General features: G+C 39.1%; 1 protein-coding gene across 1 annotated transcript in view; it reads right to left on the bottom strand.

Annotated features, from left to right (window-relative positions):
* The window catches only part of Nup98-96 (nuclear pore complex protein Nup98-96), a 770989-nt gene that overhangs the window by 661473 nt on the left and 82141 nt on the right, over positions 1–27375 (bottom strand). The window contains exon 4 of the mRNA XM_090379042.1: positions 11834–12016. Coding sequence (XP_090235168.1) covers positions 11834–12016 — 183 coding nt within the window. The remainder of the gene's footprint in view (positions 1–11833; positions 12017–27375) is intronic.

Genomic DNA, 27375 nt, shown 5'->3' with positions numbered 1-27375 from the left:
ATCAACTGATAATTGGGATTCTGTCAGAAAAAGTACATGGGGTTTGGCAGACTCTAAGTAGAAATGGACATCATTGAGATTGGGAGGTTTAGATCTTTTCATAGATAAGTTTATTCTATTAGTTTGACAATTCATAATGTATTCAGTAGTAATAAAGGGTGGGGAGGACATGCTGTATAAAGTAATGATATTCTTTGATTATGGAAATACTCAAGAATTAAGGATTAAAAAGTGTGAAGCTATGCTGCTGATGAGAAATGAAATACATTAAATTAATATAGTAATCCCTTGTTATTTTCAGTGGTTACATTACCAAGAAATGCTACAAATATAGAAACCACAAATTGCAAAGGTGATGGCCAAAGAAACACACAAGGATTATATTCCAAATTGTGAAATTTAAGAGATAAGTATAAGATTATTTCTCATACTTATTTTGTACAAAGAACAACTACAATGTCTATAATAACAGAATGTCTCATTATGGGAGATTTTAACTTTCCAGATATTGACCGGGACTTGTAGGTTGATTTACTGTTTTCTATACCAGCAAGTCAGAGGCAATAAGACAAAGCAATACTCTTCAAATGATTTAGCAAGGGCGACTCTTCATACATTAAGAATACCTAAATAAAGAAACCACTAAGTAGCAGTGGTGTAATCTGTTCATGTGTTTTATGTAAAGATATAAATACATTGTAGACCAGATATAATGCCGCTCAATATAAATCAGAACCACTTATAACGCATGCAAAGATTGGACCCCAATTAATTCTAATTCACATGCTTCAAATTTGATCGATTCACAATTTGTTCCAATAGATTTACCAGTTCGGCGAACATTTACAGTTGCTGATTTTTTACAGGCCTCGTGAAGTGATTAGCACATGATGACCTGTAAATGAAATTTATAATACCACTTTTCATTTCTTGTATTGTTTCAGTCGTCTTAATGCTTCATTTGCCCCTTTGTATTAGGCAAATACAGTACCCATGACTAATTTACAAAGCTGGTCAAATAATAATTGTTTTTTTTTTTTTTTTGTTTTGTATTTATTTTATTTTACTGTTTTTTTTTTGTCTTTATTTTATTTTACTTTATTTTTTATTTTTTTTTTTTTATCATTTTAAGATATCATTTTATTTTACTTTATTCATTGAACTACAGCTTTAGAAGATAACTTCAGTGATGCAAATAAACTCAAAGCTGTCCTGGAAAGGCACAACAATGGTAAGGTTTACATGTGCTATTTGGAAACTGGACGTAAGTTTACTCAACAAAACATTAGCGTACATTTTCAAATTTTTGTTTTATTTTCTTTCCTTTTTAATGCCCATAGAAAGTTCTCAAAATAAAAAAAGAAAAGCATGTTCAGTTCAAAAAAGCTATCTGCACTGGACCTACTAAATGGGGAAAGATGTAAGTGGAGGTGTCCCCACACATAGGTGTAAAAGAATCCACTCTCACAGGATGTAAAAAAGATGAAGCTAACATATAGCAAGCAACAAGTGATTCTGATGCTAGTGAAGATCTTCATTGAAAGCAGCTTAAGACAGCAAGCAACAGCCCACTGGATAAGACCATGTTCACATGGTTCACGCAAGAACATGCCTATATCTAGTAAAATTATCAGGAGTCAATTTGAAAAACTGAAGAAAGACTTAGACAACCAGTGTGGAGTACAAGCGTACAAGAAAGAATTCAAAGCAGGCAAGTGCTGGCTCAGCCAATGGAAAAAAAGGCATGGAATTTGCCAGGTTGCAATTTCGGGTAAAATTTGACCTGCAGACACCAAGGTTGCTGATGACTATCCTTAAAAGATATCAGACAGGAAGGTGGCAACGTTCCAGAACAAATTTACAGTTGTGACAAAACAGGAATTTTTATTCACACGATTTCCGATAAGACACTGGCTTGTAAATCCAATAAACGAAGCACAGGAGATTAAAGTGATGAAGGACAGGGTGACATTGCTGTTTTGTGTAAATAAAACTGGCTCGCACAAAATCAAACCACTATGCAAAACAAAAATTGAGGGCACCAAGGTGTTTCCACCACAAAAACATGCAAGCATTACCGTTTTTGTATGGTCACACTAAGAATGCCTGGATGACAGCAGAGAGTTTCGAGGAATGGTTTAATAAACTTTTTTGCACCATCTATGTGTGCTCATTTAAGAAAAAAAAATATGGAACCTAAAGCACTTTTGCTGCTGTTTTGTTGTTTGTTATTTAGGAGCATTAGCAACTAAGGCCATATTGCTCCGGGATATGCGGTGGTCATTCCCTGACCTTTCCGCATCCTCCGTATTTGGTGGTGATGGGCTCGAACCCGGTCTAATCAAGAAGCATGTGCTACGCACTGCTGCTCCTTCCCACCTGGCTACGGAGGCACTTCTTTTGCTGCTGAAAAACTGTCATGCCCACCATCCGCAGAAACCCTCATCAGCTGTCACCATAAAATAAAGGTGAGCTATTTGCCAAACAATACAATCTGAAAGATCCAACCTTTACACCAAGGCATTATATCAACTTTCAAGATGATGCACTACTTGAAAAATTTAATCAAATGAATAATTGATGAAGAAGCAAAAAGCAAGAATCAACCACAAATCCATGATCATTTATTTTCATAATAATATTTTGAAATACAAATAATAACAGCATGCCTGAAGAATTTGTGAACACTGGTAAATTTGCATTGGCTAGTATTTTTCCCATATCACCATCTATAATTGAGAAGTGCTGGAAGTGAGGTTTGTGTGAAGCATTTACAACTGCACCTGAATCAAATGAACAAGAAAAAGATGAAGAGTTTGAGGGGTTAACTCAAAAGGATGTTGACAAGGCAAATGCAGTTCATAAAGAACTGCATTTGTCAGTTCCTTATAAACTTGAATATTTTTAAATTGTTTGTTAGTCAATGAAAAAACTGGTGCTTGCCCTCAAGAATAATGTAACTGGGAGCTTGTCGGGGACTCTCGTAACCTACCAAGTGATGCATTCCTGATTCGGGCCCCAGAACAGAATAACCAAGTTCAAAAGGACTTAGTTCTATTAGGCGACTCCATTGTCAGGTAAGCAGGAAATATTTTTTGTAATAAGGATAGGTGGACTAGAACCAGGGTATGTCTGCCAGGAGAAACAATTAATGATGTCACCAACAGACTGTCAGAGAGTAAAGAGATTATTATTATTCATGTGAGGATATGATATTAAGCACACATAATCTGATGATTTGTTAGACAAATATAGGACCATGCTGAAGAAATGCCAAGAGTTAGGTCACAATGTCTGTCAGCGTTTCCCAAACTTTTTTATCACAGAACACTTTTCATCTCACAAGGTATTCATGGAACACTTACGAAACACAAGTTTAGCAGGAGCCAAAGAACTGTTTGCTAATATTTTATTACATATGACGCACTGTGCATCAAGAGCATCTTTATTTCCAACATATGTAATAAGTCACACTGTCATTATACTTTCGTTTTGGTCTTTTATTAGTTGGTTCCTCTTTTTTCACTTTAGATTTTTGGGGAACAAAAGTCTGTAATTATCCATCCTCACTTGGAAGTGTGACAATATAGTGTTCATTTTCATCGACCACAGTTCCACTACTAGAAGCACTTTGCATCTACTTTTAAAGTTCCTTTTTTCAACCACAAATCCATGGTCATTTATTTTCATAATAATATTTTGAAATACAAATAATTATCAAAAAAATTTATACAAGGAAGTGAGTTTAGTTATGATATCGGTTCACTTCCTCTTCTCTTTCAACCCATGTACTCCAGGCTAAATCGCATACGAATGCATACCAGATCACCACATTGCTACTTTTTCGTAGGTCTCACACTTCTTACCTCTAGGCACACTTCTCTATGCAAAGTCTGCCAAAATAAAGTGTTCTGCAGTCTATTTGATTACTAGTCTATGCCAACAGATTAATAACCGAAAACAATTATGTTAAATATAATGATGCAAAAGTGGTGTATGCTACAAATATACAAAATTTATTTTATTTTTTTAATTAGTAATTACGATTTTTCACAGAACACAGTTTGGGAAACAATGGTCCATGTGGCTGCAATTTTGAACGAAGATGGTGCAAGGGTTTTTGCCAGTATTATTGAGGATATTATTATTATTATTATTATTATTATTAGCTGTGCGGTGCAAGGAAGCCAGAGGCTTCCTTGCACCGCACAGCTAATAATGTGGTCTTCCGTTAACAGGATATCAGAAGGATTTTGATGAATCTTGATGCTAAGAAAGCTCCAGGTTTTTTTTTTTTTTTTTTGATTTGGTAGTTGTTGGCGCATCGGCTTCTGTGGCCATATTGCACCTCCCAAGGTTTTTGCAGTACTTTGATCCAAGCCCGAGGCGGGAATCGAACCCGCGACCTTTGGGTTGCCGGGCAGGTACTTTACCCACTCGGCTAGCCCGGTCGGCGAAAGCTCCAGGTCCTGATGGTATTTCTCCACTTGTTCTCAAAACCTGTGCTCCTGAACTTACTCCTATTCTTTCCCGCCTTTTTTCACTTTCTTATTCCAAAGGTGTTTTTCCTTCTGCTTGGAAATTTGCTCATATCCAGCCAATTCCTAAAAAGGGTGACAACTGCCTCCCATCCAATTATCATCCCATTGCAATTACTTCTACTCTTTCTAAAGTAATGGAGAAATCAATTAACCGCCAACTCTCAAACTACCTAGAAACCTTCCGTCTGATCAACGATCGCCAGTATGGATTCCGTCAGTGTCGATCCACTGGTGATATTCTGGCTTTTGTTACCCATATATGGACTAATTCAATGAAAAGGTTCGGTGAAACACAAGTAGTTGCTCTAGACATCTCAAAGGCTTTTGATCGTGTTTGGCATAAAGGTCTTCTAAATAAGCTTCCATCTTATGGTTTGCCAACTGTTTTTAGTAATTGGTTATCCAGTTTTCTCTCTGATCGCTCACTGAGGGTGATGGTAGATGACTCTCTGTCTTCTAACTTCTCCACTAATGCCGGTGTCCCCCAAGGTTCAGTTCTTTCCCCCACTCTTTTCCTCTTGTATAATAATGACCTTCTTCCATTGACTGGAAATCCTATCCATAGTTTTGCCGATGATAGCACATTGCTTTCCACTTTCCATTTTGAGAAACCTTGTCCTGCTCAATCAGCTTCAACTTCTATAAAATCTGTTATCAATTCCTTAAATGCCGATCTTCAGGTAATTCTCCAGTGGGGCAATGACAACTTAGTTGATTTCAACCCTTCTAAAACTCGGTCTTGTCTTATATCTCACAAAAAGGATTCTTCTGCTCCTATGCTTATCTTTAGTGACACTCCGATTTCTAGGCAAAATGATATATCTCTTTTGGGGATTACCCTGACTTCCAATCTCTCTCTCTTGGCACAAGCACATTACAAATATTGCTTCCTCTGCATCTAAAAAAAAACTTGGTTTTGACTCTCGCTCTCAGCGTTACTTTTCTTCCAAACAGCTGCTCGCTCTGTATAAATCGCAAATCCGCCCTGCCATGGAATATTGTTCCCACATCTGGGGTGGTGCCCCCAAAACCTCTCTCATGCTTCTTGATTCCATTCAGAAGAGGGCAGTTAGGTTAATTAATGATTCATCTCTAACAGAGTCTCTCCACTCGCTTTCTCATAGATGTACTGTTTCTGCCGCATGCCTCTTCTATAGATACTTCCATGGGCACTGTTCTTCTGAATTGGCTTCTATAATTCCCGCTCTCTCTCTTTCAAAACATTCCGAACACGTGCCGCCACAAGCCAACATCCATTTACTGTCCAACTTCAAACCCACAGAACCAACTTTTCATCTTCCTTATTTATTTATTCAACTGCCGTTTTCTTGAAAATTGCATTGAAAATTTTGTTGAAAATTGCAATCTACAGAAGTTCAAGTCCAATGTCAACAAATATCTTCTTTCGTCTTCTCAACCTCCAACCCAAGCACGGTACTAAGTACTATAGGTTCTAATACCTCTCGTGTTTGGGGTTCACATAAAAAAAAAAAAAAAAAAATTTCTAATTGTTTACACAGTAATATCAGAAATGACATCAATAAAATGAGTGAATTCAAACTGCTGGTTAGGACAAGTAATGCTGATATAATAGGGCTTACTGAAACGGGGTGCTACCCAGAGATAGGGGATGATGGGTTTCAATATGGTATGTATAATGTATTTAGAAAGAATAGAGCAGATAGAAGGGGCACTGGGATCGTGCTTCTTATCAAAAGCAGCCTGAGCACGACGAAAGCTTTCCCGGATTCAGACATCTCGCATGCTAGTATAGAATCTGTATGGTGTGAGACAGTTGGAAGCAAAGGTATAATGAGAGTGGGAGTAATCTACAGCCAAGCGATTGTGAAGATTATGATGGGAGCCACTAAATGCAAATGGAATGACAAGTAAGTGTGAATGATTTATTATGCATAATTTTAATTTGCCTCTAATTGATTGGAGCAAATAAGAAGAAAACTCCACATGGGGGACAAAATTTTTAAATCAACTAGATGATTTTTATTTGTACCAACATATCAGAGAAAGTATTAGGGAAAGAAAATTCTTGACCTCATCACCACCCATGAACCAGATGACATAATAGGGCTGACAGCACAGGAACCAATAGCAGGAAGTGATCACGGAGTTCTATGGTGTGTGTGTGTGAGAGAGAGAGAGAGAGAGAGAGAGAGAGAGAGCGCAGTAGTTAAAGGCAAAGAAATGGGTTATGATTTCAGAAAAGGAAATTGCAATGCCTTAAGGTGCTACATGGCATCTATTAACTGGATAGACATCGCACAGAGAGCAAATAAAAAAACTGAATTTTGGTATACCTTTAAAACATTAATCACAGAAGTCTTGAATGTGTACCGCAAGGATGATTCCAAGTTGGATGAATAATGAAGTTGCCAGATTACTTGAGCAGGAAAAAACGGCATGGAAAAGTTAGAGAGCAATAAAAAGTACTGAAGCCTAAAACAGCTACAAATTGATCTGTAATAGTGCCACAGAAAAGATTAAGCAGGCAAAGGCAGATTATGAGAAATCTCTGGCAAACAGTGGAGATAAGGAATTCTTCACATATACAAATGAAAAGAAGAGAAGAGGACAAATTGGGTAAGACCCTTATGTCATGTAAGTGGGATAATATTAGATATCCCAGGTGATGCTGCAGTGAACTCAACAGTTATTTTGCATCAATATTTACAGAAAAAAAAACCTTTATCTCAATGGCAAATTATGGAAGTGAAGTTGAAAAATATGCGATTAAAGCTATAGAAATTTCACATGATTATTTAATGAAAAAACGTTTGCATCTACATGCCAGTAAGGTTCTTATTGTTGTTATTTGGTTTTTAGGAGCATTAGCAACTAAGGCCATATTGCTCCGGGATATGCGGTGGTCATTCCCTGACCTTTCCACATCCTCTGTATTTGGTGGTGATGGGCTCGAACCCCGATCTAATCAAGAAGCATGTGCTACACGCAAGGCCAGTAAGGCTCCTGGGGTTGATGGCATATACCCTATAATCTTAAGGGGGGTGGCAAGCGAGTGAGTGCACTGAACTATTGAGACTAATTATGAGAGCATCACTGGACTTGGCACTGATTCCGTTGGACTGGAAAAGTGCCAATGTATCCCCAATACATAAGAGCTGTTCTAAGAGTGAAGTGGGAAATCACCAACCAGTCAGTCTAACTTCAGTAGTAGGGAAAATCATGGAGGCAACAATCAAGGGTGGAATTCAGGATCATTTAGATAGAAATGGAATTCCTAAGGAATTCCATACTCAGCATGGTTTTGTAAAGGGAAAATTATGTTTAACAAATCTGGTCAGCTATTTTGACAGGGTCACTCAAGAGCTGGACTTAGGGAATAATTTCAACATTGTTTATTTGGATTTCAGCAAAGCATTTCATTCAGTCTCACACAAGCGGTTACTTTTAAGCTGGAATAGGTTGGAATCACAGGGAAAAATCTTTAGAAAGATAGCAGGTTGGCTTCAGGGCAGGGGGCAGAGGGTTGCAATAAATGGTTATTCCTCAGATTGGGTTGATGTAAGAAGTGGAGTTCCCCAAGGATCAGTATTAGGACCATTGTTGGTTTTGATTTTCATAAATGACATCGATGAAGGAATAGAGAGCGTGATGTCTAAATTTGCAGATGATGTAGTAAAGATTGGTAAAGTAGTTAATGATCAATGCTAAGCAGAGCTTCTTCAGAGTCTCCTAGAGACAGACTTCAGGGATAATCAGAAATATGGCAGCTATGCTTTAATCCAGAAAAGTGTCTTTTAGTGAATTCAATCCTGATATTATACCTGGGGAGCAGTAACCCCAAAATAACTTGGTGGAGTTAAACTAAAGCCGGTAGTGGAGGAAAGGGACTTGCGTGTTACGATATGGTCAGCCATGAAGTTCTCCAAGCATTGTAGACAGGTTGCGAGGAAGGCCATAGTGTCCTATCAATGATTTATCAAACATTTGCTAGTAGAGATAAGGAGGTCATAACTCCATCATATAAGGCTATTGTTAGATCACACTTGGAATACTGTTGAAGTATGGAGCCCACACCTAAAGAAAGAAAAATGAACTTCTTGAAAGGGTCCAAAGATGGACAGGTAACTCGCCTAGGCAAATTGGCATCCACGTGAGGAAAGACTTTGAATATGTGGGTTGCACAGCTTGGAAACTGAGCACCTTAGCGGAGACTTGATTGAGGTGTTTAATGTTCCGAGAGGCATAAGTAAAATGAATGAGGACAAAATTTTCATGGTTATAAATGATTCTAGAACTAGAGACCGTAAATTCAAGTTATGGGAGAAGATGTTTAGACTGGATTGCAGGAAGTTTTATTTTAGCCAGAGAGTTATAAATTACTGGAATAAGTTACCTACATGGGTGGTAGAGGCAGACAGTTTGGGGAAATTCAAATGTCAGCCAGACACAGGAGGAGGGAAACACATAGGTTGTCTGTTTCCTTTTCTTTTAATGTCTTCTTATTATTTTATTCTTTTTTTTTTTTTTTTTTTTTTGCCTGGTGCAGCATTAGTCATAGGCTTCCTTGCACCATGTGGCCATTGCTAATACTAACTCATTATGCAGTCTGGCAATAACAACATTTATGACTGAATCAATATTGAAGATGACTGTCTTAGGAAAGCTTAAGTGACCAGACAATTGCAGAAAATGCTTCATGTCTCCATGACGAAACTGAAGCCACATTTTGTGATAGCAGTGATGAAAAGGAAGATGACACACCACTTCCTCAGTCCCCCTAAAGTATCACAGGCTTTAACATCCATGGAAACTGCACTTTAATGGCTAAAACCAGAGAATGTAGATAGAATTCATATCCTTCATTTGAAATCAATTATTGAAATTGCAAAAAAAAAAGAAGAAATATGAGACAAAAACAAGTAGTAATCAGGCACTATGTAGACTCCCATCAAGTATATCAGACAGTTATTTCAATGTCAAAATGCATGTCTTGTTATTCCCATGATCTTAATCTTTAGGTGCTTACTGATGTTTTTTTTTAAAACTGATAATGATGGAGTGCAGGTATTTTTGAATTTTACATGAGTGGGTGTAGTATACTTGGTAGTATGTGAATTTTTGTTCTTAGCAATAAAACCACAAAAACATATTGAGTGAAATCTTTATTTCTGGAAACTAAGCACCTTAGAGGAGACTTGATTGAGGTGTTTAATGATCTGAGAGTCATAAGGCCCAAAAAAATGTATATCATTATTACATTTTTTTTATCAATTTTTACTCATTCACACGTAACGATCATTATCTGTAGTTACGTCCTTTAGGTTGGCAGTTTCTAACCACCAATAAAACACAGACTTGCTTATAAGACGGTCCAAAATTTTGAACCCTATACACCGCGTTATATCAGATCTGCAGTGTACTATCAAGGCAAAGAAAAAAGCTTTTGCTATGATAAGTGTAACTGCATTGGTTTTAAGATGGTTTTTAAATTATTTTCAGTGACATCAACCAATGTTAACAACCACACATTCTAAATGGGAAGCATTCACGAAAGTAATCAAAAACTACTAAGCTTTTTATATAAACTAAGAGATACTGTTTAAGGTTTATACCTAAATGGATGTCTGATGAGACTAGCAGCAGAGTTGCATGGGATGAATAAATAAAAAATAAAATAAAAATATAAATGCATGGAATGATATATATTAATCATCAAGGGACAAATAAACCTGCAATGGCTAGTCTGCAATCAAGTCACTAAAGGAGTTAGGCAAGCCAAGGCACATTATGAGAAATCCTGGGCTAAGAATGCTAAGAAAATTAGCAAAGAACTCTTTGCTTATGTCATCTTTTATCTTGGTTATGCTCATCCCTTTGCTTAAAAGAATGAACAACACTGCTCCTCTGGATATGAAGGGCATAAGTACTGATTACCCTGTTCAGACTGCTGACAAACTGAATAAATATTTTGCACTTACATCCACATAAAACGTTTTTATAGATGGGACCAGAAAAGTATACCTAATTCTGACTGGGAATTAAATGATAACTGAAAGGGAAGTGGAAAATAAACTGCTGAAGCTTAAAAAAAAAAAAAAAGAAGAAAAAAAAAGACACCTAGACTGATGGAACATATCCAATTATGTTAAAAGCAGCAGCAAAAGAGGTAAGCAAACTCTTAGCCATAATTATGAGAGCATCCTTGGATTCAGAGCAGCTCACTACAGATGGAGATATGCAAACGTCTTTCCTGTACAAAGGAGGATCATATGGCAAAGTGAGCAATTAAAAACCAGCAAGCTTGACTTGTGTGCCAGGGAACTTATTTTCCTAGGGAGAAATCAAAAAGTTAGTTATGGAGCCAGTGGTTAAAGAATTAATGCAGAATCAACTTGACAGTAATGCAGCCATATAGCAATCATAGTGTAGATTTGTTGAGGAGGATATCTTCTCTGACCAATCTGATTATCTACTGATATGAAGAAGTCACAAAGGAACTGGATGAAAAAAATAATTTTGACATCATAGCCAAGTGGCCAGGAGTGAGAGTGCAGTAGCACACATTCTTGGAGTGGACCATGGTTCAGCATACAAATACTAAATATGATTAACAATTGTTTTCATGATTTATTATAAATTTCTCTGACCAAGTGATGATGCCAGAGTAAAAACAAGAACTTTAAAATTTCATAAAGCTTTTGATATTGTTCCACATGAATCATTACTATACAAATTGGAGAAATGTGAGAAAGTGGTTATTAATGGCAAATGCTCTTCATGGACTAATGTTATTAGTGGAGTCCCTCAAATTTATATGTAGGGATCCCTTACTATTTACAGTAAGATTAATAATATTGATAGGACATTCAATACCAAGTTTAAAGCATAAGATGGATGATGATACAAAAGGTTGCAAGGTTAGAAGGGAAGAGTAAATAAAATAGGTGTTTTTTTTTGGGGGGGGGGAGATGATTCTTTATAAGCTTGCTTCTTTACATCATTTTGCCATTAATAATACGTACTTCTAAACTCAATTATTGGCTTCAAAGAAAGGCCAATTGTTTTTTCATCTATAAAATTTTCTTGGAGGGCCTACGGCCACACCCAAAACTAAAAATAGGTTTTTTAACAAAGCATAAAATGAATGAGGCTAACTGTATCAGCTACATGACTATGAATAATTTGATAGAGTTAGCTGTATGGGTAGTGTAAAAGGGAAAAAGGCATTCATAGTTTCTAATTTTATTGCAATGCATTTTTTTTACTACTTAGAAAAATAGCAAACTTTAAAAAAAAAAAAAACACCTTACCAAATGTATTTCCACTAGTAGAAGCTGGCTGACCAAAGGCAGATGATGTCTGACCAAAAAGATTTGTTCCTGTAGCAGGAGTACTGGTGCCAAACAAACCTCCAGTGCTGGACGTGGAAGTCCCAAATGGTGGATTGCCAAAAACATTGCTTCCTTGAGGTCTAGTTCCAAAAGCTGATGTATCTACAAATAGAACACATTTTTGAAGACTAAACACACAAAGGCATAATATGTTATGGGTGAAATTAATTATATAATATCGATGTAAATACAACACAGTTTACCCATAAATTTAACTACATAAGTAGTGTAACGGCATCGTTTGATTTTATCTCATATTGTGGCTACCTTCACAACGAGATACCGGATATTGCACTACTTCGAATAAATAACGCTTCTCTAGTAGGGGAGACTACTGTTTAGGTAGGTGGTAGATGGCCCAGCACATGGATGACTGGACACAGGATATCCCAGCAGAACATTGCCCAAAGCATGACACCATCACCACCGGATTGTTTTCATTCCACAGTGCATCCAGGCGCCATCACTTCCCCAGGTAAACGACGCCCGCATATCTAGCCGTCCACATGGTGCAACAGGAAACGTGATTCATCAGACCAGATGCCCTACTTCCAATCACTCAAGGTCCAGTTTTGATGCTCGCGTGCCCATGGTAGGCGCTGTCACCTGTGAACCATGGTTAGCATGGGCACTCGGAGCAGTCTGTGGCTACGCAGCCCTATTTTCAGCAGGGTTCGATGTACTGTGTGTTGTGACACATTACTCCCATCACCAGCATTCCAATGTGAAGGTGAATTGTGCCACATACCATCTGGGAGAGCCTTCGCTCACCTCGAGCATCGATGAGCTGTGGTCGTTCAACAATTTGCCAGTGGTTCGTGGGTTTCCCCTCCTTGGACCACTTTCGGTAGGTACTAACCACGGCTGACCGTGAGTACCCCACCAGTCGTGCTTTTTCGGATATGCTCTGACCCAATCGTCTGGCCATTACAATTTGGCCTTTGTCAAAGTCGTTTAAGTCCGCTGCCTTTCCCATCTGAAGAACAAGAGTAACACTGATTAACGGAGCTCAGTATCAGGTGTTTTTTATACCGTGTTCCAACCTGAGCCGTAGTTCACCTGCAGTTGCTTTGATTTGCATAACGACTCACTGGTCATAATGTTTTGCCTCATTGGTATATATATGTATTTCTTGTGCTGAGTGGGAAATCAGTCCACTCAACCCACAAAAAAAAAAAAAAAAAATTCTGTGAGCTGTCCTGTCAGGATATCACATGAGTGGGATACATATGTGAAAGTGGAGAATGACTGAGAATGTCCTATAAGTGTTAAATGATGTTCCCTGAATATGTATATATAATATAAAAAAAATTTTTTTTTATATTATATATACATAACGCTTCTCTAGTAGGGGAGACTACTAGAGAAGCGTTATTGCAGGTTAAGTTATACAAATTCTTGCAGGTTAAGTTATACAAATTCTTGCAGGTTAAGTTATACAAATATGAGTAAATGTTAGGTCATTGTAAACCATGTGGTGACCAAACGAATGTTTGTGATTAGCATAGATGTTGTCTTGGTTGTTGCTGTTTAAGTGGCACCTGTGCCCTGCTGTCTGTATGATGATGAAAGTAAGATGATAGCTGTGAGTGTCGTGTTACATGCTATTATTCATTCTGCCCTTAAATACATATAAAAAAATGTAATTGGGTAACATAAGTATGACAGGTATGCAACTACACTGAGTGCATGTTGGGTGTATGTTGTTCTAACAAGCTCCCCTACATACTAGACTGCAGTGGGGACAACCTACTAGGAAGCCCCTAGTAGGTTGCCCCCACTGCCCTGCTGACATCATGTCCCCTCTTCTGAGACATGTCACGGAATTTGCTGACACCAGCTTCAGCTGGTCTAGCTGGTGTGGGATTATTAACAAAGAAGCACTGCATGTCCACAGTGTGATCTCCTTCCCCACATTGGACACCCTGGCCCTATGATCCCTGTCTCCCTTCCCCACTTCCCATCCCAACCTTTTCACCTGGTGGACTCTACCACTAAAAATCTTTTCCTATTCTAAACAGCCCCTTCCTGTGATAGATGGGTTCCTTTCACAGGGGCACACCACTTTAACTTCCTGTTTCCAGCAGAAAGTCTTCCTCGGCTAAGGTAAAGAAAACCAATACGAGAACCATGGCAAACTACGGGAAACTTACTGGATAGACTGGTTTGCAGCTACCACAGTTTCTCCCTGCATTCTCGGTAAACAGACCACGTGTGTTATTGGCAGTGGTAGTAGAAGCTGAGAACAATATACTGATTGACATGTAGGCATGGGACAATGTAATGATTAGTTTTTTTCTCATTATAAAAAAAGAGCGATTATTCGAGTTTGTATTTTCACTAATAAAAAAATCATATTACTGATCTCTTTGTATGTTCTTAAGATTAGGTTTCCTAACCTGATGTTAAAGATTGAGTTAGAAAACTCTTCTACTGCCACTACCGATACACACCGTCTATTTACCAAGAATGCAGGGAGAAACTGCAGTAGTGGCCAACTAGTTTCTCCAATAAGTTTCCTGTAGCGGACCTCGTGTTGGCTTTCTTTACCTTCACCTCTTCATCTGTTTCTCTCCTCCTTATCTGTCTTCCCACTCCAATATTTGCTTTCCAATGTTCCCCCCAGGCCCCTCCCTGGCAAGCTCAAGCATCGTCTGGGGTTCACCCCCCCCCACCAGAGACCTTTCTATTCCCTACTATATCTTCCCGGGGCAGTGGAAAGGCAGTACTGTAACATAGAGTATATAAATGCAGAGTTTGGGAGACTCCCCCATGCCACTTGACAATCTGCACTATGTATATGCAGCCTGAAGAACAACAGAACAGGAAGCAAAATTATATAAACTACGCACACTCTCTTCTGAAATTTACAGAGTACTGTTTTCGTCACTAAAGTTCTGATGGCGCAATTGTGGGAACAAGAGCCATATGATACAAAAAGCAAGCTCATACAGCATCGGTCAAAAAAAAAAAAAAAAAAAAAAAAACCTTCCCATTTCACCCATCCATTCGCACCAAATGTTTGTCTAGTTCTGCCTTGAATTTATTTAAGCTGTCCACTTCTACAAGATTGAAGTTTGTTCCAGAAATAAATCACCCGCTGGTTAAAGCAAACTTCCGCACATCTATTCTACAACTGTCTTTCCTCAATTTGAATTTGTCCCCTCAGGCAATTAATCTGGGCAAGAGGAAGAATTGCATCAGCACTGAGCTTACTTAAACCATTCAAGACCTTATACACCCCAACCAGATCACCTCGCAGGGGCTTAGTCTCCAGACACTAATTTGCAAAACTTAAGCCTTTCTTAATAACAGCGACCCTTTGTTCCATTCACTAATCTTGATGCCGTTCTCTGTACTCATTTCAGAAGCTCCTACATCCTTCCTAAAATGTGGCTACCAGACCTATATACAGTACGCAAGAGGCAGCTGACCATTGCCTTAAACAAGGGGATAATCACTTCCTTATCCCTGCTAGAAACATTCCTGTATATCATTGACAAGACACCACGAGCTACTCTTGCAAACAGTCTACACCGCTCAGAAACTTCATATCTGCCTGCCCAATTACACCCAGGTCCTTTTCATTCTCTACCACCCTCAGTGTAGTACCACACAGTTGATACGTTACTCTGGGGTTACTGCTACCCATATGCCGCATTTTACATTTTTCAATGTTAAACTTCAGTTGCCACCTCTCAGCCCATCTGCTCAACATTTCTAGATCCTCTTGCAGTAGCGTACTAGTGTCATTAACAACCCTGCCAACCTTCGTATTGTCTGAAAACTTAGACATTAAGCCTGATATACCTTCATCAATATCATTAATAAATAGAGAAAACAACAACTGACCCAGCACTGAACCCTGGGGAACTCCACTAATAACATTAGTCCACGAAAAGCAGTGTCCATTGATTACCACTCTCTGTCTTCTTTCACTCAACCATCCCTTATCCATAGCAGCGATTTGCATCCAATGCCACACTGCTCCAATTTGTACGGCAGTTTTACATGTGCAACAGTATCAAAAACCTTCTTAAGAACCAAGTATATGATATCAAAATTATTCTTTGCACCCAATTCCTTTGTTACCACATCATAGTATCAAATTGGTCAGACAAGACTTCCTCTTAACAAACTCATGCTGTGTCTTCCTCTTAACAAACTCATGCTGTGTCTGAACTATAACTGAAGTCATCTACATGATCCTGCAGTGCTTCTTTGACCAGTGCCTCCATTAATTTCTCCTGCCTTCTCTAACAAACCTATAATTCTTCAATTATAGGTTTGTTAGAAGTTAAACTAACAAACCTATAATTACTTGTAACACCCTTTATTCCTGCTTTGTGAATTGGGGTCACATTTGAACATCTGCAGTCCATGGATACCTTCCCTGAGTCCATGGAAGCTCTCATAATTATGGCTAAGAGTTTGCTTACTTCCTTTGTTGCCTCCTTTAATATAACTGGATAGATTCCATCCACCACAGGTGCCTTCTTATGTTTATCTTCAACAGTTTCTGCTCCACTTTGCTCTCAGTTATTAAAAAATCATTTTGCTTGCTGACAAAGTTTAATTCACCTCTGGCATTACCCTCACTGAATAACTCCTCATGTGTGAATGTCGATGCAAAATATTCATTCAGTTTGTTAGCTACCTGAGCAGGATCATCAACAATAGTTGATCCAACGATATTAAGTGGACAAATCTGATTCATCTTCTTCCTTCTAGAGTTTACATAAGTGAACTCTTTGCTGTTTTTCTTTGCATCCTTTGCCAAAATTTCTCGTAATCTGCCTTTGCCTGCTTAACCTCCTTTGACTTGATTATAGACCAGCTTATATCTACCATAGGTTTCTGTGTCACCTGTTAATTTATATATACATCCCATGCATTTTTCTTTTCTGCCACATGTCTCATTAGTTCATCTGACACAAATTTAGGTCTAATCCTTGAACAATATTTCTTAGTTGGTATGAAAAGCCTAGTGGCTTCCAAGATTAATTCTTTGAATGTTTCCTATTTACAATTTGCTGTTGATAACATCATCAGTTGGCCCACTGTATAGAATTTAAAAACTATCTCAGACCACTGTAGTCACCTTTACAAAAGCAAAAATCCTTCCGTTTACCCCTGATAATAGTTACCTCTTTGAGTAAATCCCACATCAGCATGTGATCACTGCCACCTAGTGGTTCCTTTATCTGCAGATTCTGTATATACACTATATGAGGTTATTGTCCTATGTGCCCTGAATATACGTCAAATAAAAAAAAAAAAAATCTTGAAACATCCTATTTGCTTGTTTGACCTGCAGGTGTGTGAATGTGTATGGGAATGTGTTGCATACTCATGTAAATAAGTGTCCCCTCCTGACCACAACTGTAGGGGGGGGCAACCATCTTTCAGAAGTCCCTCATGCCTGTGCTGATGCAATGCCGATTCCTTTTCCTAGGCAGTATGGTGTGGTACACTGAGGCTGGTTTCAGCTGGTCTGGCCAGTATGGGGATGTCACTCGCCATGAACAGCACAGCAAATCCTCCCACATGCAACACTCCAGGACTATAACTTCATCCCCCCACCTCTTAAGGTCCCTGCCCATTCCCTCCCCACTTCCATACCTTTCATCCGGTGGGTTCTACCACTGTATTCTGTCTGCCTCTTAACAGCCCACCCAGCAGAGGGTGGGTTGCCTTGCATTGTAACTGTTACACCATGCTCCTTTTCCAACTTTTACCCCTTCATCCCTTCTATTTCCTCCTGCTGGTGTATCTTTTTTTTTTTTTTTTCCTCTATCAGAACTCTCCCTGACAAGCCTCCCCTGGTTTTCAAGCACCAATCCCCTACTTACCTACCTATTTACCACAATTCAAAATTGTGGTAAATAAGTAGCTCTAAAGTAAAACTAAGATAGCGTAATACGTATCAATGCATGTAGGAATCTATTAGATGGTGTACTAGTGATAATTAATTAAAATTTATTAATCTTTTTAATTTTCATTGTTAATTTCAATATCATGCCCCAGACTAGAGCAGCAAAGAAACAGGGACAAAGTGCTGTGAATCAGGGAAGAACTGAAGGGGGCAATTCTCCAATGCATCACAGCCTATAAAAATTTGCAACTTGTGAAATGTTCGCAGAACTCTCAGGAACAAGACAGGATCGAGCCAAGGGGGATTTCTTTGTGTGAGCTCGATGTGAGCAGTGCGAAGAAGTTAGGTGCCAACTCCGCATTCTGATAGGCACTTATGAGAGTGTGAAGAGTCAAGTAGATGCCCTTGAAGGTACAGAAATGGGGAACCATCAGGCTCTCAGCTGACTAACTCAATGCCAACTCACCCTTGTGCATCAGGAAACAGTGGCAATCTCCAAGGTAGAACGCTGGTCCAAAAGGAGTTAGTTACTGTCTGTAACTACTGCTAGGGAGACGGCTAATATATTGTTTAAAAAAGATAGATGGAATAGGACCAGGGTATATGCCAGGTGTAAAAGCCGAAGATGTTGTAGAACAGATTTCATCTTTCAAGGGCACAAACGGTGATATTGTTATACACGTTGGCACTAATGACATTAAGAGTACGAGATCTGAAAATTTACTTAACAAGCACAAGTCGATGATGAAAAGAAGTCTTAAGTTAGGGTTAAATTTCAAAGTGTCTGCTATACTGCCCAGACACGATAAGAAGATGTATATGATAAGAGCCTTGTCAATCAATTCAGTCCTGGGGGGATTGTGCAGAGCTCATGGGGTAGTATTATTCACAGTGTGGTCTGTGCTTGTTAACAAGGGTAGACTGCTTCTACAGGGATGGGATATACTTAAATAGAAAGGGTACAAGAATATTTGCTGCTGCTATCGAAGCAGTGTTAGATGGGTTGGAAAATTGCTAGCTTGGGGGATACAAGACAAACAGATTAACAGTAACTGCTGGCAGAGGTGAAAGTGATTCTTGCACTGCTTCTATTAGAATGAGCAGCGGCCTGGAGGGCAGGTTCAAGGACTGGTGGGAGTCATCATGAAACAAATAAATACTTGGGCTGTGTTAGGGTTGTTGTTGTTGTTATTTGGTTTTTAGGAGCATTAGCAACTAAGGCCATATTGCTCCGGTGCGGTGGTCATTCCCTGACCTTTCCGCATCCTCCGTATTTGGTGGTGACGGGCTCGAACCCCGGTCTAATGCTGTGTTAGGGTAACTAAGAATAGGTGCATGTACACCAATGCTAAAGTATAGTATATAAATTTGATGAATTTGAAGTGCTGGTCAAGACATCAAAGGCAGATATTGTCAGAATATTAGAGACATGGAGTCACACAGATATAAGCAGTGCAGAATTCGAATTTAGGGAGTACAATGTATACAGAAAAGAAGGGAGGAGGGATTATGCTGTTAATTAAGAAAAACAAAATCTAAGGAAGTGTATCCAGTTGACATATATGGACACTGCAATGTTGAGTCAGTTTGGTGTGACATAAGCAATGGGAAACCAAAAATGAGAGTAGGAGTGTGTTATAGGCCTAATGACTCTAATCAGTACAACGAACAATTGTACAGAGAAATAGAATGGGCCAGTAAATCAGATTGTGTTATAATGGGAGATTTTAACTTCCCAGATATTGACTGGAACTTGTAGATTGGTCACTTGCACACTAGCAAGATTTTTGTGGATTTATTGGATGATTGTTTTCTGCAGCAGCAGGTTCGAGAGGCAACCAGAGAGGATAATACTTTTGATCTGGTTATAAGCAGTGATTATTCATGTATAAATAATTTGCAGATAAAGGAACCACTAGGTGACAGTGATTACAGTGTACTGATGTAGTAGTAGTAGCAGTGGCATTTGATGCAAGAAAGCAAGTGTATGAGCTTATGCAGCATCAGCCAAAAAAAAAAAAAAAAAAAAAAAATCACACCATTCCCTCCAAATGCCTGTCCAGTTCCTCCTTAAATTTATTCAACCTATCAACTTCCACAACGACAGATAGAAGTTTGTTCCAGCAATTAACCACCCGCTGGCTAAAGGCAAATTTCCGCACATCTATTCTACATCTGTCCTTTCTTAATTTGAATTTATGCCCCCTTAGGTTCGTAATCTGAACAAGTGGAAGGATCCCATCAGAATTCAGCGTGCTCAACCCATTCAAGGCCTTATACACCTCAATCAGATCACCGCGCAGGTGCCTAGTCTCCAGCCACTGCAATTTGCAGAACTTAAGCCTCTCTTGGTAAGAGGATCCCTTCATTCCCCTCACCAATCTTGTTGCCATTCTCTGTACACGCTCAAGTAAACCTACATCCCTCCTAAAATGAGGCCTCCAGACCTGTACGCAGTACTCAAGGCATGGCCTGACCATTGCCTTATACAGAGGGATAATCACCTCCTTTTCCCTGCTAGCAAAATTCCTATATATCATTGACAAAACCCCATGACCTGCCCTGGCAGCCTGTCTGCATTGCTCAGAAAACTTCATATCTGACTGCACAATTACTCCCAGGTCTTTTTCATTTTCTACCACCTTAAGTGTAGTTCCACACAGTTGGTACGTTTCTCTGGGGTTACGTCCACCCATATGCAGTACTTTGCATTTGTGAAGGTTAAACTTCAGTTGCCACTTCTTAGCCCATCTGCCCAAATTATCTAGATCCTGTTGCAGTAGCACGCTGCCATTACTGTCATTAACAACCCTGCCAACTTTTGTATCATCTGCAAACTTCGACATTAAGCCTGATATGCCTTCATCAACATCATTGATAAATATACAAAACAACAGTGGACCTAACACCGAACCCTGTTGGACTCCACTAATAACATTAGTCCAAGAAGAGCAGCACCCAATGATTACCACCCTCTGTCTTCTTCCACTTAACCATCCTTTTATCCATTGTAGCAACTTACCCTTAATACCATTCTGCTCCAATTTGTACAATAGTCTTTCATGCGCAACAGTGTCAAAAGCTTTCCTGAAATTCAAATATATGATATCAAAATTATTTTTTGATCCAGTTCCTTTGTAACCACATCATAATATCCTATCAAATTTGTCAGACAAGACTTTCACTTAACAAACCCATGCTGTGTCTGAATTATTGCTGCAGTCTTGTCTAGATGATCCTGCAATGCATCTTTAACCAGTGACTCCATTATTTTAACCGGAACAGAAGTTAAACTAACTGGTCTGTAATTACTCGTATCACCCTTCGCCCTTTGTGAATTGGGGATACATTTGCACATCTCCAATATGTGGGAACCTCTCCTGAGTCCAAGGATGCTCTCATAATTATGGCTAAGGGTTTGCTTAGTTGCTTAGCCGCCGCCTTTAATATAACTGGATAGATCTCATCCACCCCAGGTGCTTTTCTTATATTTAACTTCAACAATTTCTCCTCCACTTTGCTTTCAGTTATTACAAAATCATTAAGTATCCTGCTACAATTTCATAACCTTCTGCCATTTTCAAACCTTAATAATTCCTCATGTGTGAATGTAGATGGAAAATACTCATTCAGTTTGTTTGCTATCTGAGCAGGATCATCAACAGTCGAACCATCAATGTCAAGTGGACCAATCAGATTCATCCCCTTCCTTTTAGAGTTTATATAAGTAAAGAAATCCTTGCTGTTTTTCTTAGCAACTTTTGCCAAGGATTTCTTGTAATCTTCTTTCGCCTGCCTAACCTCCTTTGTCACCTGATTACAGACTAGCTTATATCTGCCATAGGCTTCTGAGTCGCTTGATAATTTATATGCATCCCATGCATTTTTCTTCTCTATTACGAGTTTCATTAGTTCATTAGATAACCATTTAGGCCTAAACCTTGAACAATATTTCTTAATAGGTATGAAACGTTTAGTAGCTTCCACGATTAATTCCTTGAATGCTTCCCACTTAGAATTTACTGTTGATAGCATCGTCAGTTGATCCCACTGTACAGAATTTAAAAACTGTCGGAGACCACTATACTCACCTTTACGGAAGCAAAAACCCTTTCCTTTACCCCTGATGGTAATTAAATCTTTAAGTAAATCCCACATCAGTACACTGTGATCACTGCCACCTAGTGGTTCCTTTATCTGCAAATTCTTAATACACGAATGATCACTGCTGATAACCAGATCAGAGAAATAGAAAGATTATATTACTTTTTCTGGTTGCCTCTCGAACATGCTGCTGCAGAAAACAATCATCCAATAAATCCACAAAAGTCTGACTAGTGTGTGAGTGACCAACCCACAAGTTCCAGTCAATATCTGGGAAGTTAAAATCTCCCATTATAAGACATTCTGATTTACTAGCCCACTCTATTTCTCTGTACAATTGTTCATTGTACTCATTCTGTACAGTGGGACTAATTGATGATGTCACCAACAGCAAATTCTAAGTGGGACCCAGTCAAGGAACTAATCATAGAAGCTACTAGGCTTTCTATACCGATTAAGAAATATTGTTCAATGTTTAGACCTAAATGGATGTCAGATGAACTAATGAGACTTGCAGCAGAGAAGAAAAATGCATGGAATGCATATAAATTTTCAGGCGACATAGAAGCCTATGGAAGATATAAGCTAGTTTGTAAACCAAGTCACAAAGGAGGTTAGGCAAGCGAAGACATATTATGAAAAATCTTTGGCAAAGAATGCTAAGAAAAACAGCAAGGACTTCTTTACTTATATAAACTCTAGAAGGAAGGGGATGAATCAGAATTGGTCCACTTGATATCCATGATTTGACTGTAGATGATCCTTCTACGATAGCTGATAATATGAATGAGTATTTTGCATCTACATTCACACGAGGAGTTATTAAGGGAGGAAAATAATAGAAGTTTATAAAATTGTAATAGGGTGCTTATTGATTTTGTCATAACTGAGAGCAAAGTGGAGGAGAAATTGTTGAAGTTAAACATAAGAAAGGCACCTGGGGTGGATGAGATCTATCTAGTCCTATTAAAGGAGGCAGCAAAGGAAGTAAGCAAACCGTTAACTATAATTATGAGAGCATCATTGGTCTCAGGGGAAATCCCATGGACTGCAGATGTGCAAATGTATCTCCAATTCACAAATGGGGATCTAAGAGTGGCATGAGTAATTACCGACCAGGTAGTTTTAACTTCTGTTCCGGGGAAAATAATGAAGTCACTGGTTAAAGATGCAATGCAGGATCATCTAGAAAAGACTGCAGTAATAATTCAGACACAGCATGGGAAAGTCTTGTCTGACAAATCTGATTGGATACTATGTGGTTACAAATTAACTGGATGCAAAAAATAATTTTGATATCATATACTTGGATTTTAGGAAAGCTTTTGACACTGACACACATGGAAGACTACTGTACAAATTGGAGCAGTATGGTATTAAGGGTAAGTTGCTACAGTGGATAAAAGTGTGGATGAGATGGAAAAGACAGAGAGTGGTAATCAATGGATGTTGCTCTTCGTGGACTAAAGTTATTAGTGGAATCCCCTTGGGTTCAGGGTTGGGCCCACTGTTGTTTTGTATATTTATCAATAATATTGATGAAGGTATATATCAGGCTTAATGTCAATGCTTGCAGATGATACAAAGGTTGGCAGGGTTGTTAATGACAGTAATGGCAGTGTACTACTGCAACAGGATCTAGATAATTTGATCTGCAATAAGGCCTCTAAGGTTGGGATTATTCATATCACAAATTTAAACAGATACGCCAACCGTTTAAAACTATTTTAATAGTAAAATAAAATGATACAAAAGACTGTAAAATAATATTTACAAAAATTTGATTATTTACAAAAATAAAATAAAATAAGTAAATAAGTTAAAATGCATTAAAATATAAATTTAAAAGCAATAAAAACACTATTGAAGCTTTCGGAGGTGTCTGACTCCTTCCTCAGCAATAATGAAACTTAAGTGACACATCCTTAAATACCAGGTTCATGGCACACGTGGATGACCAGGCGCATACTCGGTATTCCTTTCATGTGTACCAGAACTGGAAGTGGTCTGGGGACGTGGAAAACTAAAATGTTTATCTCTGGCAAAAAACCACTGCCTCAAAAATGGGGGGTGAAGCCCAACTCCCCTGTCTCTGTTCATGCTATTGTTGCCAGAGGATCCAGTTCACAGACTTTCCAGCCACTTGCGGTCCTGATCAAGGATGACAGTGTTGTCAGGGGAGATCTGGTGTTGTTTTTCCCAATAGTGTTCGGCAATGGCGGATTTATTGAGCTCTGCGGTCCGTATCGCTCTTAAATGTTCCCCCAGATAGTCCTGTCTCCCCCACGTAACATTCCCCACCATCCGGGCATATAATCTCATATACGGCTCCACTACTAGAATCCCTAGTAATGGGGTCTTTGACCTGTGACACTACTGTGTGCACATAGTTTCCAAACTATGGGTCGTTTCCTTCCTACCAATGAAGGAAACTGCCCATAGTTTCCTTCATTGGTAGCCCTATGTATGCTCTATCTAAATATCTGGCGCAGTTGATTTCTCCGGTTGTGGGTCGGTCCATGTTGGTCATTGGAGATAGTGTGGAATTTGTGAACTTTGTAAGGAGTCAAGATATATGTGAGGACGAAATGATGATGTCATATCATTATTCATGTGTATTTCCATAGCACATGGGATAGAATGTGTGAAGTTGGCTTTACAGAAGGATAATACCTTAGGTGCTAGATCCCACCTAAACATAAAGATATATGTTGTGCTGTTGAATTATGTCTTTCTAGTACAACCTTGATTTTCCAAGGAGTGATGTATAAACAGGTTCATGGCACAGCCATGGGTTCTTCAATCAGCGCCATTGTCGCAAATCTGGCTATGGAGGAATTAGAGAATAGGGTTTTTGCGAGATTGGAGATCCCTATGCATAAGTGGAAACGATATGTTGATGACACGTTCACTATTGTAAAGAAGGGGAGAGATGAAGATGTGGTCTCGTTTCTCAATGGTTTCTCCCCCTTTATAAAATTCACCTCGGAGGTAGAAATAGATGGCACCCTCCCATTTCTGGATATAATATTTACAAAAATTTGATTATTTACAAAAATAAAATAAAATAAGTAAATAAGTTAAAATGCATTAAAATATAAATTTAAAAGCAATAAAAACACTATTGAAGCTTTCGGAGGTGTCTGACTCCTTCCTCAGCAATAATGAAACTTAAGTGACACATCCTTAAATACCAGGTTCATGGCACACGTGGATGACCAGGCGCATACTCGGTATTCCTTTCATGTGTACCAGAACTGGAAGTGGTCTGGGGACGTGGAAAACTAAAATGTTTATCTCTGGCAAAAAACCACTGCCTCAAAAATGGGGGGTGAAGCCCAACTCCCCTCTCTCTGTTCATGCTATTTTTGCCAGAGGATCCAATCCACAAACTTTCCAGCCACTTGCGGTCCCAGAATTTATGTGCCCGGGGGTGATCTGGTGTTGTTGTTTTTCCCAATAGTGTTCGGCAATGGCGGATTTATTGAGCTCTGCGGTCCGTAACGCTCTTGAATGTTCCCCCAGATGGTCCTTGAGATACCGTCCTGTCTCCCCCACGTAACATTTCCCACAATCCGGGCATGTGATCTCATATACAACACCACTACTAGAACCCCTAGTAATGGGGTCTTTGACCTGTGACACTACTGCGTGCAACCTCCAGCCCGGGAGCTGCACACAGCGTGTCTGAAAGTTGTGAAGCATCCTCGCAATGTGATCTGACAGGCCCGGATAGTAGGGAACATACATTGTGGTAAGCGGTACAGGCTGAACTACCCGATTGGGCTCTTCCTCTCTATTGTATTTATCAATGACCCTCTAGGGGTAACCACACCTCATAAGGTCCGTCGTAATTTACCTAATTTCCTTCTCCCCCTCCTCAGAGGTGCTGCAGTGTGTCCTCACCCTACCCAAAAGTGCTCTGGCCACACTATTTTTATGTTGGGCAGGCTGTGCCATCCTATAATATGTTATACTGGCCCCTACACATTGGTTTCCTATAAACCTTGGTTCTAAGTCTGGGGCCTTCCCTATATACCATTATATCCAGAAATGGGAGGGTGCCATCTATTTCTACCTCCGAGGTGAATTTTATAAAGGGGGAGAAACCATTGAGAAACGAGACCACATCTTCATCTCTCCCCTTCTTTACAATAGTGAACGTGTCATCAACATATCGTTTCCACTTATGCATAGGGATCTCCAATCTCGCAAAAACCCTATTCTCTAATTCCTCCATAGCCAGATTTGCGACAATGGCGCTGATTGAAGAACCCATGGCTGTGCCATGAACCTGTTTATACATCACTCCTTGGAAAATCAAGGTTGTACTAGAAAGACATAATTCAACAGCACAACATATATCTTTATGTTTAGGTGGGATCTAGCACCTAAGGTATTATCCTTCTGTAAAGCCAACTTCACACATTCTATCCCATGTGCTATGGAAATACACATGAATAATGATATGACATCATCATTTCGTCCTCACATATATCTTGACTCCTTACAAAGTTCACAAATTCCACACTATCTCCAATGACCAACATGGACCGACCCACAACCGGAGAAATCAACTGCGCCAGATATTTAGATAGAGCATACATAGGGCTACCAATGAAGGAAACTATGGGCAGTTTCCTTCATTGGTAGGAAGGAAACGACCCATAGTTTGGAAACTATGTGCACACAGTAGTGTCACAGGTCAAAGACCCCATTACTAGGGATTCTAGTAGTGGAGCCGTATATGAGATTATATGCCCGGATGGTGGGGAATGTTACGTGGGGGAGACAGGACTATCTGGGGGAACATTTAAGAGCGATACGGACCGCAGAGCTCAATAAATCCGCCATTGCCGAACACTATTGGGAAAAACAACACCAGATCTCCCCTGACAACACTGTCATCCTTGATCAGGACCGCAAGTGGCTGGAAAGTCTGTGAACTGGATCTTCTGGCAACAATAGCATGAACAGAGACAGGGGAGTTGGGCTTCACCCCCCATTTTTGAGGTGGTGGTTTTTGACAGAGATAAACGTTTTAGTTTTCCACATCCCCAGACCACTTCTGGTTCTGATACACGTGAAAGGAATACCAAGTATGCACCTGGTCATCCACGTGTGCCGTGAAGCTGGTATTTAAGGATGTGTCGCTTAAGTTTCATTATTGCTGAGGAAGGAGGCAGACACCTCCGAAAGCTTCAATAGTGTTTTTATCACTTTTAAATTTATATTTTAATGCATTTTAACTTATTTACTTATTTTATTTTATTTTTGTTGTAAACTAGTTTTTTGTAAATAATCAAATTTTTGTAAATATTATTTTACAGTCTTTTGTATCATTTTATTTTACTATTAAAACAGTTTAAACCATTGGCATATCTGTTTAAATTTGAGGTAGATAATTGAGTAGATGGGGCTGAGAAGTGGCAACTGAAGTTTAACATTGCAAATGCAAATTACTGCATAAAGGTAGAAATAA

The sequence above is a fragment of the Mastigoproctus giganteus genome, chromosome 8 (assembly GCF_048544385.1).
Source record: "Mastigoproctus giganteus isolate SK-2022 chromosome 8, ASM4854438v1, whole genome shotgun sequence".
Lineage (NCBI taxonomy): Eukaryota > Metazoa > Arthropoda > Arachnida > Uropygi > Thelyphonidae > Mastigoproctus > Mastigoproctus giganteus.
The sequence above is the reverse complement of the archived record's forward strand: the minus strand, read 5'-3'. Positions and strand labels throughout refer to the sequence as shown.